The sequence below is a fragment of the Ambystoma mexicanum genome, chromosome 4p, assembly GCF_040938575.1.
Source record: "Ambystoma mexicanum isolate Mex_15411 chromosome 4p, UKY_AmexF1_1, whole genome shotgun sequence".
Taxonomy (NCBI): Eukaryota; Metazoa; Chordata; class Amphibia; order Caudata; family Ambystomatidae; genus Ambystoma; species Ambystoma mexicanum.
The window spans coordinates 602,297,710-602,313,405 of NC_090927.1; the positions used below are offsets into that span (position 1 = coordinate 602,297,710).

The window sequence follows — 15,696 nt, forward strand, 5'->3', positions numbered from 1 at the left end:
CGTGCCCTGACCGATGGTTTTGAACTCCTGAAAGAGTATAAAAAGATATATGAAGAGATACGTTGCCATTTTATATAAGCGTGCAAGGGGTTGCCGCTCATTGGTTTACCTGGACCAAGAATAAAGACAGGAAAACACTGATATCCCCACCTGAAGAAGGGCGAACAGATCACCCGAAACGCGTAGTGGAAGTCCTAGGTTAAAACCCTAGAAGCCCGAAATTGGGCTTTTCAAATTGGAACAACAGACAAAAGGATATCAGGATATTTTGGAATATTTGATTGAATTTAAGTGAAGTTTTGTTGTTGAAAAAAATGATGTTGAAAAAATTATGTTGAAAATTATGTTGAATGTGTTATCACGAAGAACCATGTATATGACAATATAAGGTTATATATACAGAATGTTTAAGTTGAATTGAAGGTTAAGTGAGTGAATAGAAAACGATTGTATAAAACCTTTTTCATGAAAAAATAAATATACACATATTACTGTGTTCTTTATAAAAATAACTTCTGTACACGTTAAGTTTATTGATACGGTTTGGCTGTTGTAATTCAGCACAAAAGAGTGCATTTGTTATGTCTTCCGGTTATAACGGTTGACCCTCACAATTTGTTCAGTTTTTCAGTCTGGTAGCACAGACTTAACAGATTGCGCCTAAGACTCTAAAGCAACATAGAAAAATATTTGGATTCATTCAAGGAAAATACGAGCAGAGAGTGCACCTCCTCAACCAAATCCTCTCAAATTATATTTTTACTCTGTTATGTTCCTGGGCATTCTATTACAATTATGTTCATTTTACTCATTTGACCGTAGTCATTCAAGTGGGCATTGTTATTTTTTCATCCAGCTAACATGGTTGGGAGGAGGACATTTGAAGGAATGGATAAAAGAAAAGAGAGGGGGCCTGGATGCATTAAAATGTGATGCAGATTTTAGTAGTCGTTGTGCATCGTTTGTATAGCGCCTTTGCACCATTAGTATGGTCACAACACACTGTAGGTCCAACGCCCTCAGGGGACTACAGTCCAGGTATGGGAGGTTTGAGGAGGTGCTAGTATGTGTGTGTCCATATTGGCCAATATGAAGATATGAAGGAGTGGCCAAGTCCCTGCTAGCCACCCATGTCGAGCAGGCATATGGATGGTGGTGAGAAATAGTCTAGAGAGTGTATGGGAGAGTGGGATAGTCATTATGCATGCAGCTACCTAACACATTTTTGTTGTGAACAGAAGCAGCATCCTTATGGCAGAACTGTTGTGCGAGGAGTCTCCAAGTGTGTGTATGATGGTGGATGCGTGCAGGTCGGTGGCCGTGCCTTCGGCTAGTTTTCCAATGGAGTGTGAAGGTTCAATGCATAGGTTATTCTAACATTTACCTAGAAATGATAGATAGGCTACACACTAAGTCAAGTAGATTCAATCAGTGGCTGCATTATACAAGCGCTTGGGTTCAAGAAAGGTCACAAAGTACACATTAATGTACACACTACCCTGCCTGTTATTGGCCAGGCATTGCTGCTGGTCCAGCTGCCTGATCTTCAGGGCCCAGGACGGTCTGTGCTGCTTTCAGGTGAGTGCTCTTTCCAACCCTTAATGTTAGTTCCTCTCTCTCTCTCTCTTCTATTTTTTCTTCCACCTTTTTCATATTTGTTCACCGCTTTTCCACTTGCTTTTCACCTTTTTCATCTTCTTTTCCCCCTTTTCCACGTGCTTCCTCCAACCTGCTGCTGCTCCCTCCCAGACCCTTCCCTGTAGTGCTCCCACCATCCACCCACCTCTCTTGCCCATGATTGGCCTGGCAGTGCTGCTGGACCAGCTACATTGTCTTTCCATCTGTAGCAGGCCTGTGAGTGTGGGATGTGCTGCTACCGTGTCTGGATCTGCTTTCAGGTGAGTGCGCTCCCCGGCCCTGCAATATAGTCCCTCTGTCTCTCTTCTTCTCTTTTTTCTCTTTTTCTTCCATCTTGTTCATCTTCTTTCCCCCCCCCTTGTCCACTTGCTTCCCCGACCCGCTGTTGCTCCCTCCCAGGTCCTCCCCAGTAGTACTCCCACCCTCCAACTCACTCCCCTGCCCATGATTGGCCCTGCAGTGTTGCTGGCTCAGCGACCCGGTCTGCAGGTCCCAGGATGTTCTTTCCACCTATAGCAGGCCTGTGAGAGTGGGTCCTGCTACTACTGTCCCTGGGCCTTCTTTCAGGTGAGTGTTGTCCGTGACCCTCCATGTTAGTCCCTCTCTCTCTCCCGTCTTTTCTCTTTTTCTTCCACCTTTTTCATCTTATTCCCCCTTTTCCACTTGCATTTCACCTTTTTCACCTTCTTTTCACCCCTTTTCCATTTGCTTCCCCGACCCGCTTCCGCTCCATCTCAGAAACCTCCACTGTAGTGCTCTTGGTCTCCACTGGCCTCCACTACCCATGATTGGTCTGACAGTGTTGTTGGCTGCTCATTTCACAGAGGAACCCAGGGATGCCTTGCCTAGGCAGTCCTCAGCTAAGGGCCAGATTGAAAGGGCAGCTCCAAACTGAGCAGCTCCACTCCATGTTTGCCCGTGGTTGCCTGGTAAGCCTGATGCAGACAACCTACAGCGATTAATAAGATAAATGTGGTGTAGGCAGGGAGTACAACCATTACTGTACTCTGGTAAAACCTCACCAGTTGTACTACCTAATATCATATTCCTACATGCATGCATTTAGCCTAATTGTTTAAGGTAGCCATACCTGGCTTTTAGCCCAACTGTGTTAGTCAGACATATTTTGCAGTTAGTCTAATTGTGTAAAATAGCCATATTCCTGCACAACTAACCCACATTCTCCCCTTGCACACCAGACCTTTGTAACTTAGAAGAAGGCACATGCTCATTCCACACACTCTGCACTCACATATAACGCACACACTACTGCATCACAGCTCTGCCATTAGAATGAAGTGACTTTTAGCTTCCACATAATTCTATATCTCCTTAAACGAAACCCACCATTGTTTAGCTCATTGTTTACCTCATCTGCGCCCATGCACATGTCATTCAGACATGGTTGACTAGCAGGGTCTTGGCCACCCTCACATAACTTTAATGGCTGAAATACACACACGCATATAGCACCTCCCAACATCTCCCAAATTTGGACTCTGGTCCCCCTTCCAAAGGCGTTCGGCCAACAGAGCATTGGTATCATAATTATGGTGAAATGCACTATCCAAATGAATGGATGCATGAATGAATGAATGTGTAGCTGGCTACATACCCTTAGATTCAAAGCCATGTCTAAATTCTTGGTTCATCTAGAGTCATTAACAAGGCTAATTTCTACATATGCATGGGGTTCGAACAAAGGCTATATTATTAATTCTCCTAATAACAATACAGAAGCTACGTTCTAGTTGCGTGAATTACTGTATGTATGACTACCTGGGTTGATGCTTGCTGGATATTAAATGCATCTGGATTCAAACAATTGCTGGGTTTAAATCCATTCAGTGTGAAATAGATGCATCTAGGATCAAGAAATTACTGCGTGCACTTCCACCTGGAATCAAAAATATTTGTTGTGTGCTAGAAGCCCCTAACCATGCCAGATTGTGCATGCTAATGCTCTATTGCTACCATTGTTGATGTGATTTACCTACCTACCCCGAAACCTTCTTCATTCCTCCCACCTTGCCGCCAACCGTACCACTCCACCCCCCTTCAATTATGTTTGCTGTACCCACTACTCATCCCGCAACCATTCCTATGCCCTCTCCTATGACCTTTTTGCCACCCACTCCTAGCCACATTGTCCTCACAGCCAAAACAATCAGCTGATCACAGCACACACCATGCTGGCTTCACCTCCGGCCCCTCACCCAGATGCACTGAGCAGCATTATCCTTCTCCTTGAAGCCGTTGCTGCTCACAGAACTCCTGCTCATGCTCATGGCCCAGGCTACACCACTGAGCCAGACAATATGTCTGCCACTAACAATCACCCCATCAGCATCTCCTGCAATACCAACTGGCCTTGTCCAACCTATTTCATGCCACCTGCATGGCCTCTGCCCTCAAGCCTTGCCCCTCTCCTTGCAGCCGCTGCCATTCACCGAGCTCCTGCTCACACTCATGGCTCAGCCGACACTGCTGAGCCAAACATCAAGTCTGCTACACACAATCACCCTATCAGCCTCTCCTGAGCCACCGACTGGCCACATTCCACCCACCTCCTGCCGCCTGCATGGCCTCTGCCCTTAAGTATGTGCATGCAGTCCTCTGAAGTTGGCCACCCAACGCGGCCGTTACTAGTGAAAACAAAACCCCCAGGACCAACCATCCCCACCCACCCATCTCCCGCTGAACTTGCAGTATAGGGCTTCCCACATAATCAGTTACCTGCCACGACCTACCTCAGAACGTGCATACCACCTGTCAGCATGCACTCAGACACCTCCCTACCATCCTACAGCTCTCGCACCAACTACTCTATGGCGTAACTCTAATCTCATTTATCTCAGAGCATGACCTGTTCCACATGCAAGCCAAAGCCTCCTCTCAAATAGCAACCTCACTGCTCTGTACAGACTCCACTGCTATGCTGCATCCTAATTAATGCCAGATCCATGGTGGACCACGCACCAGACATCCTAGACCTCATTGTCACTGAAAACCCTGACATCCTTGCCATTACAGACACCTGGCTCACCCCATCTGCTGGCCCCTCCCTCGCTATTGCCGTTCCTCCAGGTTACACAAAACTTTATTGTGACAGACCCCTTAGACAAGGTGGCGGAGTCACCTTCATTTACAGTGACGACACATCCCTTTGCACCCCATCACAGCCACCCAATTTCCCCAATGCAAATCCATCTCAGCCAAATGTACCTGCTCGCCTAACTCAACTATCACCCTCTGTCTCATGTACCGACTGTCAGGACCTAGTGCATCATTCAAAAGTGAACTTACCCAACTCTTCACCACTAATGTTAAACCTTCTACCCAACTCATTATCCTGGGTGACACCAACCTTGGTTTCAAAAAAGCTACAGACACAGATGCACTTGCCCTTGTTTAATCCACTTCTGCCCTGAGCTGCACCCAAAGAATCCTCAAGCCCACACATACACGTGGCCGCATACTAGATTGGCTCTTGGATCATAACTGCAATATCTCCATCACCTGCAATCTACCCTGCCCATGATCAGACACCACATCCTTTCCTTTTCCATCCCAACACCAATCAAAATAGCTAATAAAAGCACCCTATTACCTCCTACCCGCACCCTCATTGTAATGCAGAAAAGGGTCATCACATTTCACTCCTTTGTTCATTTGTGCATTATAAAAAAATCCGAACTAGTGTTACATGCCACTAATGTACACTATCAATGTCCACCCTTGCAGATAGACCCAAAAACCAATCGATAAAAAACAATCCACGGGGTCAATAAGGAGTGCACATTTTGCAAAAAAAACAAGTTTTATTACATGCAAGTATGGTCTGAACGGTCAGCCAGCTCTGTAGAACTGAAAACACTCTTGCCACGCCCTTTTCAGTTACATGTTTTATAGCTGAAAACCACAAGATCTACATATGCAACATTTATCAAATACAAGTCAAACCCACATTTGCTATTGGCTAGCCCCTATACAAAAATCTAAACATCACCTATATTCCATCACTCTACTGGTCAGGGGAGTATCCTTGCCCACCTGAGTACAACCTCCTGTGAATGATTTAATTGTGTAGTCAGCAGAAAAACCTTTGTTCTGATTGGCTAATTACATTCAGGTAACTTGTTGCAACAATGGACTTTCCGTATTGGTCAAAACAACTTTAGATCATTCTGCATGCCCTTTGAAGAGACCAATCATGAGTGAGTGTGAACATATAACTCTATGCCCTGTGCCAAATAAATGAACGTTCTCATGAGAGCAGACAACTTGGCAACCCCGAATGGCTTCTTTGATCTCGCATCTGTACTCTTTGGCGACAATTCTTGCAACTCCCATCTTGAAACATGTTGCTTCCCTTGCACGCATCTTCCCCATCTCTCTTGGGAACCATGTGGTGTTATAAAAAAAATGCAGCCGAGACACTGCTCTGGGGGATTTATTTCTCAGATGTATTTGCTCTATTAAGTGTGTCTGCTGCTTTTCCAGTGATGTTGCGTTTTCGCATTGGGGCAGTATAACTCCAAACTGTTTCTCTGCTTTGGCAATGCCTGAGCCCTAGGCCTCTTTCCTTTCCCAGTAATATGTGTCCTTCACAGCTGATGCACTAATCCAACCGTCAAGAACAAAACTGATATAATGTACTCTGTTCACAGCTTCTGTGGACTGCTTGGCCTGGTACAATTAAGTACTATCTGCACAGCGCCTCCCGAACACTGCCTGAGGGAAGCACAAATAAACTCTAATTAAATTTAAAAAACAGACACTCTAAAATGCAGCTTAATACTCTTACTGACAAAAGCTGCAATTTCTAACTGGGCCTACTTCAAAATGGCAAAACTCTTGCTAATGTGGACAACAGCCCTTATGTTACTAACAACTCAATATCTATCCTATATAATGTTTGCACTGTCGGGCACTCCAGCCAACCTTTCACCAGCCAACAAAAGCTTCCTTTAAATGAAACAAGCAACATATTCTAAGTTGCCTTAAATAAAACCAAAGCACAGCTTCATTCACTAATGCTGGCCACAAAGCCCTTCAAATATCCTGGGGCTAAACTCGAAATATAATTAGCAATATTGTTACTGCTCCTCCTTTCGCAGTGTGCTGCTCTCTAAAATGTGTTAAAGCTAACTACAAATGGTTTTGGTCCTCTCTGTCAGTTTCTGGAGGATATCTGAGGCACCACTTCACTCAGGTCTACTGGGTGGGAAGCGCTGAAGGTGTTTATTAGAGGAATATGCATCCTCACAACTGTAGGGGTTTGCAGGGTGCTTAGCCGGGAAGTTAAGTCTCTTGAACTGAAGGCAGCTGGGCTTGACCAGGATATGGCAAGAGGGGAGATACAGACCAGCAAACTGGAAGAAAGCAAAAGGAGAGCTGTATGATGCACTGGAGTGATTAAACACACATAACTATGCAGGGTATGCAACACAGCAACACTCTGAGAAGGAGACAAGGCAGTCAAGCTGCTGGCCGGGTTAGTTAGAAAGGAAGCTGGGCAGAGGTGATGTGAGGGGATACGCAGTCCGAAGGGGATGGTAATTACTAATAAGGATGGAATTTGTATCGAGTTCCATGATTTTTATGCTGCTCTATACAAAGAAAAAGAAGGGTTTGATGGCCACCTAGCGGCCCAATGGCTGGATGAGGCAAATGTGATGTGACTGGATGATCAGCAGCAGAAACATTTATGGTTGGAGGTAGATGAGCAAGAGGTATGGAGAGCAATTAGAAGCCTTGCTAGGGTTAAGACACCAGGGATTGATGCTGTATCAGTGAAAGTATGTAGGGAATATGTTGATAACCTGGCACCTAGTTTACTTGAGGTTGTTCTAGAGGCTAGGGAGAGTGGGGGGTTCCCTGAATCAAAGTTCGAAGTACTGGTAATAACTCTGCCTAAGAAGGGGAGGGATCCTACTGACTGTGAGTTCTATCATCTTTTGTTCATGATCAACATAGATGTTAAAATGATATGTAAAGTATTGGTGGGCCTTTTACTGCGTTCATGCCAGTTCTGGTTCACTTTGATAAAATTGGATTTGTTCCAGGGAGATCCACAGTGAACAACTTAAGATGACTTCTTCTGATTCTGGATAAGCATAGACACACAGAGGAGAGGTACACAGTGGTCAGTCTGGATTCGTATACAGCGTTCAACTACGTCTCCTGGGAATTCCAATGGATGGTCTTAGAAAAAATGAGACTGGGTGTCCGCTTTGGTTCATAGTAATAATACCGAATCAAAAAATCTCGAAAACAAAAATCTCGAATACAAAAGGCCGAAAAAAAAAATATCACATTTTTTTTTCAATGTGTTTTTTTCCAAAATGGGGGGTTCCCCCCCAACCCCCTTTTTTTCATTTTTTTTTATTTTACCCCTTTTTTTTACTTACCTGACCCCAAAAACATATATAAATAAATAAATAAATAAAAAATTCGATATTTTTTTTTTCGAGATTTTTGTTTCGGGCTTTTTGTCATTCGAGATTTTGTTTTCGAGATTTTGACTGACCACCGTTCGCTTTATTGAGTGGGTAAAACTGCTATATGGATGCTCGACTTCCAGGGTGCAGGTTCATGGTGTGATCTCTACTCCTTGGCGGGTGCAAAGGGGGACGCGGCAGAGGTGTACTCTATCTCCATTGATCTTCGCATTGGTCATGGAACCACTGGGTTAGGTGTATCAACATAGACATGGGAATACAGGTTTCCAAATGGGGGGCACTAAACATTGCATGTACCTATAATTCAGATCATGTGCTATAATACATACAGGAAGCCAAGATAAAGCTTTGACAGGCCTTGAGCACTGTTGAAGTGTTTGGTGAACTGTCAGGATTAGAAGTGAAGAAATGCATATCAGCCATTTATGCACTACCCCCACAACCGGTGGGTTCCTGACACAATTCAGCGTGGGAACGTCAAGTGCAGGATTAATTGAGGTATTTGAGAAACATACTTATTATGGAATAAGTTTCCCATTTCCTTGACGGGGCTGCTAGTCTTGGTGAAAATGATCATGTTGCCCAGACTACTATATGTCTTCAAGGTAATGCCGATGTCCTGAAAGCGGAGTGTTTTCGATTACTTCATGGCACTCCATCCAGACTGCCATGGAAAGGGGGGACCTTGAGGATTGCTCTGGGTACTTAACAATTGCCGGCGGGTAAGGGTGCAGGGGTTGGTGCACTGATTTCTGAGCATATTACTGGCCCTCGACTCTACAACATATGGTGGACCGGTTTGTCCAGATACATTGGAACTGCAAAACAGATTAGATTATGTATGAATCTCAGCCGCACCAAGTCTTGGAACTGTTGGTGGAAGGGAGAGGGAATCTAGGGATCAATCATCCGTGTATGGTGGAAGGCCACTGCAGGGGTGGAACAGAAATGTCCTTCTCACCGGTTGTTCCTCTGAATTGTAGTAGATTGGGAGGCGGGTTGGGTGGGAAGAAAGGCCTGGAGTTGGGACAACTGGGGAGGGGAGGGATCATTTTGTGGAGGACAGAGCCATTACATATGCAGAGTTTAAGGTTGCCCATCCCTCAGTTTGCTTGAATTTCTTAGAGTTTGCCAGGTTAATGGCTAGAGTGCCAGAAACCTGGATTGGTTTCCCTGAAAAGCAATGTGTCCATGGTATGAACAAAGCCCTCTTGCAATTGGGGTTAGGAGGGAGATGTGTTTCGGACATTTATGCAGCAAATAGGGATGATTGTGAAAACAGGGAGAAGAGCTGAGACTTAAGTGCAAGGCTGACATCGAGGAGATGTTCTCAGACTCAGAGTGGAATGGGTATTTGAATATGCAAAGAAGGTCTTGGGGAACGTCAGATTTCAATGGATACAATACAAAGAGTGCGACAGGCTTGCTTCACTTTGACCAAACTAGCTAAAATGGCTGTGGTGTAGACTCAACCTTCATATGTGGTCAGAATGTGACTGGGTGCTGGGCGTTTGGGATGTTGTATGTTAAGAACAGTTTGGATTGCTGGTGGTGAGAGTTCAGCTGATGGTGAAGCAATGTTTGTTAGGCCTGCTGCTACGAGGAAAAGGCAGGATGGTGAAAGCCCTTGCTCTGGGGTTATTGTTAACCAAGAGAACTATCGTTATGGCATGGAAGGCGCAATGTGGTCCCAAGATGGGAGACTGGCACAGAGCATTACAAAAATGGGCGAGGGCCAAAAGGGATTTGTGTGACCAAATGTGTCTGGCGAGCGGGAAATGAGCTCTGGTACACTGTGTGGCACAAGGTCTGGAATAAAATAGAGGGCAGTTCAGATCTGTGACCATCATAGGGTGATAAACTCATTAAAATATCTATACTGTGAATTCTGAACCAAGATGGCAGGGGAATGGATGAAGGAGGGAGGCTGGTTTTCGCAGACCAAGGAAGGAAGAGCCAGCCATGTAATGTTGTTAGTGCAGCACCTGGTCCGGAGATTAATGGATAGGTGGATATCATTTGCTATATATAAATGTCAAGAGGTTGAATGTATGACAAGTGTTTGTTATTTTAAAAATGAAAAATAAAGTATTAAGAAAGGTAACTACACATAGCATGTGTGTAGAAATGCTAAACAAAATGGCAACAATGCCACTAAATGACCAGCTCCTTATGCTTGTCAAATGTATGCAGTCTAAACCTCCTTTCATGTTTGGGACATTGCATCTGCATCGCTACACCCTCAATGTAATGGCTGACATGGATAGAAATTATTTTTTGAAGAAAACATAGTGGATTTTCTGGAATGCCACCAGTGGTATATTCCAGTAAAAAACCCTACTGCTCTAATCGCTTAATACCCAGAGGTTTCTAAGTGCAGACCTGTGGATCGAACCTGTGTTGCTCTGTGCGTTGTCTTGCTTCCAAGGTGAACGCGTTGCCCCTGAGCTATCCTTCTGTCCCATTGCTCAAATGATGGAATCCAAGCACGAAGGTACGCGGGCAGGCTGAGAGAGACAGAAGGTCCGGGTAACCTTTGGTGCGAATACAGAGAGCCGAATAAGAGGGTCTGGGATCCTTAGAAGATACTGTGAGTCTGGGTCCTGCACCCCTATGATGAGGAAAGCAGAATAAGAGGGTTGGGGACCCCAAGAGTAAAAGGGACAGAATCCTATGTTTGGCAAGATAGTAAACCAAGCTGTTACATTTCAGAACTGCGAGTCTGGGAGCCGCACCCATGTGAAAGCAAGAGAATAAAAGGGCCTAGGACTCCAAGCACAAGAGAGATAGAATCCTACACTTAGCAGGAGAGTAAACCAAGCTGTCAGGATCAGAACTGCGAGTCTGGGACACGCACAGCCATATGAGAGCTGGAGAGTAAGAGGGTCTGGGACTCGGAGAGCAAAGGAGATAAAGAGAGAAGATTTACATGCTTGACAGGAGAGTAAATCAGTCTAGCATACTACTGCATGACGAGTCTGGGACACGCACACTTATGAGACTTTATCTGAGAGATTCAGGGTCTGGGGCCCAGCAAGATAAAGAGTATTGTGGTACATTATTGTGAAAGCTTCAAAGAGGCCAAGGAGGACAATTCCCTTGGCTAACAGAATATTGCTTCGGACTCTGGCAAAGTCTAAAAGAAGCCAGAAACAGGGATACATTTCTCCTGGAATATGGAACTTTCGTTTTTGCTGTTGTGAACTGTCAAGAAAACCACACAATAAGGAGACGACCTCCTACTTAGTTAAGTGGAAGAAGACGGGATCCCGGGGAAAGGAGCCATTCCCTGGATACTACAATATTGTTTCCTTTGGAGAGAACATTTACTTATTTCTTAAAACCACCAGAGATATTTGGCACTTTTTGTTGGCAAAGAACATTTACACTATTTCCTCAGTTGAGATAATATTCTTGCACGTTAGATTTGGGTTAAGAGTGTAAGGGTCAGTATTAGGGTTTTTGGACACGACAGTGACTATTTGTTTGACATCCTTACATTTTCATTAGTTTTCTTTGAGGCAGTGAAACCCTTTTTGGCTTTAGGGACAGAGGGTAATTTACCAACCTTCTTTCTACTTTGAATAAAATGACATGACCCAAAACATGTCACCTCTGTGTCCGTGCTTTACTTCTGCACCCTTACACCACTCAGATTAGCATTGGTGGTAGTGTCATTCTTCTCTGGTAGATTTTCCACAGGCAATACTGCTGAAGCTGTAAAATCAATCGTAAATGTATGTTTGCGCCTAGAAACACTTTTTTACAGGCGCCTTATAAATGATTTATCGGGCCTCATTACGAGGAAGGAGGTAACCATGCTGCTTTTTGCGGCATGGCTACCTCCATTTCGGGTACCGGGTCCGGGTTCCCTGAATGGGGAAGTACCGGGCCATTCCAACCTTGGAGGGCCCAGTATTTCCCCATTCAGGGAACCCGGCCCCGGTACATCCCCATTCCCATTTCAGGCCCCACAGGGCTCAATGGGAATGGAGATGATGCTAACAATGGGCCCGTTAATGACGGCCCGTTGTTAGCATCCTGGGCTGCTCGCGGGACCCGCTAAGGACGCCTGGTAAAACCTGGTAAAACCTATACCAGTGCGGTTAACCCCTTACCTCCCTCCTCGTAATGAGGCCCGTCATATCATATGTTATTTTCAAAATTTCTCAAAAAGACATCAAAGTGCTGATGATCATCTCAAATCCCAAATGAGAATGTTTCCCATTCACTCGAATGTTGAATGAGGACCTGCATCAATGGGTGCCCAATGCTGGGAATCCAAAAATGGCAATACGCTCAAGGCCAAGACAGTAAATACTCAAGAGAACTCATACGGTAATACCTGCATCATACACAATTAAGCTGCATCACTAAAACGAAGCAGCACTAACACCCGCTTCAGATGTGTAATGTGCACATAAGTAACATACACCTGATCACAAGAGAACATTTGTAAAAGCTAGTAATTACCTTGTATTACCTAGTAATCTGCACTTCTATTTGTTTTTGTGAATCGGGTGCAGATCACTCATCTGTAAATGACACTTCGAGAATAAACATAATTGCTGCTTTCCTTTTCTGCATTGGCGCCATTATGTCTTTCAGAAAAAGTGGGAAAACTCATCTTACCTTTTCACCATTTCTTCCAGGTTCTCCTTTGTAACCTGGCAAACCACGTGGCCCCTTAAGGAGAAACAAAATATCAATGTTTCAGCTTACTTGTGCTGTAAACTTGTGCTGGGAAGTTTGTACAGCGCCTTTGCTAACACCATTTACAAAGGCACAAAAATATAAAAAGCAAATTATCTACCTGAACTCCCATGGAACCTGGTATACCTGAACGTCCTGCACTTCCCTGATGTCCCTGAAAACCAAAAAAGGGACAATAAAAAGCAAGCAATACAATGCCAAACAAAATTACAAGAGACCGACCAACACAAGACAATATCTAAAGCTGTTATGACTTCGTGCAAATCATTTATTCTAGTTGTGTACAAGCAAGGAGACCATATAGTAACCACGTGTAAAGAAAATTCATGGGTAGAAGTGGATTTCTCCCAGTTGGCATAGTGGAATTCTGGGAATGCAAAGAAGCTGAATTGACTACATAACCCTGATTGAAGATGTCGCGTCTTCACCCCTAGGGACGCACAACCTTTAACAAAGAGAAGGAAAGCTTTTCCGTATCCTGAAAGGAATAAAAATATTCTGGCCATGTTGGTGAGAACTCCTTAAATGATTTACACACATTACTCGGTGATTTAGTGAAATAGTTGTTACGGTATTTAAGACAAGGGATTTAGTCAATCTTTAGAATCATGACGCATGTGTCTCTGCACAGGGTCCCCACGCATCACAACATTCAGAGACTGTCGCCCAAGCTTTCCATTCAGCAATAAGGAATAACGGCAGCATTTAATGCTGGTAAGTATAAAAGAAGGTGATCAAACGAATTAATGAAAAATACTGAAACCCTAGAATCAATTTACCTACTTGATACTAATACCCCACACCCTTTATAGGTCAAAAACACTCGGGTGACCGGACTAAAGAAGAAGGTCATTCTGCCAGCTAATTCAGACGAATCCTGACGATGAGTCGTTAATGTAGGCTACTCGCTTGAGTAAGAAGAAACCCACAAGGTAATAGACGTATTGACTAGACTTAAATAAATACACTGAATTAAGCATGTAAAGATTACATTATATAACATTAAGACACTAATATATTCACAATAGATCACCCACAGGTAATCTCACAGAATCTCACAGAATTAGAAATCAGTCATATACAACTTCATCATCGATCTTGAAGTGGAATCACTCTAGGTGAAGTATGTTATTAGATAACGTTCTCATGACAATAGACAGTGTGGTCTAATAATTAGATGAACGATGGTTCAACTAAAATTTAACACTTTAAATTTATTTTATAGAACTGAATTGACAACATGAAAATTGAAACTATTGGATATTTTGCTCCCGGGGAAGAGAATTAATTCTCGAAACGCGTCGAGCTCTATGATTTAAGCTTTATGATTTGTAAATGGGTTTGTGGAAAATTAACAAAAACTGAAAAAGACTTTGCATGAAATAGATTTCTATATAAAATGTTGGAACACAAGAGAACACACTCATTTATTCGAAGATCCACCGGTAGATCTATGTAGCATAGATATTTGATGTCTACAGGAGACGTGGCTTTTGAAAATGCCGATTACAACTGGATTCGAGACTGCTTTTAATCCGGCCATAAAAGGTGCGAAAGGTTGAACAATGGCAGGACTCCTAACACTTGTAAAAGTAGCAAGTGGTGTACGTATACTTCACGAAGATAATGTATCTCCATATTTCCAAGTAGTCACCATTCTACTTCCAAGTGAACTAAAACAAAATAGGTAAAAGCCTTGTGCTGATGAACATCTATTGGCAACATGATGCAACATGACTTGAAAAATTCATCAATCAGGCTTCACACATAATATCTGATATCCATGAAAAAGAAGAAGATGTGAACACACTGATTTGCGGAGATCTTAATATAGATTGCCAATATAAAAAGAACACCTATAACCAAGGAAAGCGATCAGGAAACAACTACCGAGCTGTGGATGCGTGGCTCAACGAAATGAAAATGTGGAACCTAACAATGTTAAATGGAAATACACCTGGAGATGTGCCGACTCAACCGATGTGGCAAAGAAAAAAACAACAGTCAACTATTGACTATATGTTTGTATCTGAAAAAGTCAAATGCCATGTTGCTACGCTACAAATAACAGAGATGGTGCATAATGACCATCATATGCTAAAAATTGACATAGAGATGTGTAAAACAGAGAAGTTGAGAAGATCGAGCATTTAGAAGTTGAACCAGGACGTAATCGATTACGGTTAGAAGGTTCCAATATGATATCTCTTCTCCAATCCCTCGAGAGTAAATAAGACGAAGAGCGGATTGATTATACTGCATTACTAGAAACATATTGTGAAACACACATGAAGAAGAACAAGCCAGGCTTCAAAAAGTTACATGCTTGGGATAATGAAATAGCAAAAAAGAAAAAAGAACTAAACAAAGTGGTCAGAAAATGCAAAAATCTTTGCTTGGATGAAAGTGAAAAAGTGTTAAAACAAGAAAAGCAAACGTACAAAAATTGGCTGATTAGCCATCGATCCATAATGATGCAACGCGATGCTGAACTAATGATGGTAACATTAACCAAGAGAAACACTAGTGCCTTTTGAAGATATCTGAATGAGCTAACTTCTCCACAAGGCGCACTCATAAAAAATATGGTGTCTGAAAGAGCTTGGGTTGAACATTATACAACCATATTCACAACCATAGACCCAAACAATACCAACCAGCTACCGTTGGAGAGCGAATGAGCAATCACAATTGAGGAAGACGATCATGCAAGACACATCATGAGACTTAGCTCCTCCAGAGCACCAGGGCCTGATGGGCTTACTAACTATCTGTTGAAACAACAACCAGAAATGTGGGCAAACTTCTGCAACATCTTACAAAATTGAGAGATCCCAACAGCCTGGAAGAGCGCAATTGAAGTACCTATTTTCAAGAAAGG

General features: G+C 43.4%; 1 protein-coding gene across 1 annotated transcript in view; it reads right to left on the reverse strand.

Moving 5' to 3' along the window:
- COL21A1 (collagen type XXI alpha 1 chain) overlaps positions 1–15,696 on the reverse strand; it is a 1,372,657-nt gene that overhangs the window by 699,497 nt on the left and 657,464 nt on the right. Inside the window, exons 11-12 of the mRNA XM_069606149.1 lie at positions 12,916–12,969; positions 12,735–12,788 (exon numbers count right to left, since the gene is read on the reverse strand). Coding sequence (XP_069462250.1) covers positions 12,735–12,788; positions 12,916–12,969 — 108 coding nt within the window. The remainder of the gene's footprint in view (positions 1–12,734; positions 12,789–12,915; positions 12,970–15,696) is intronic.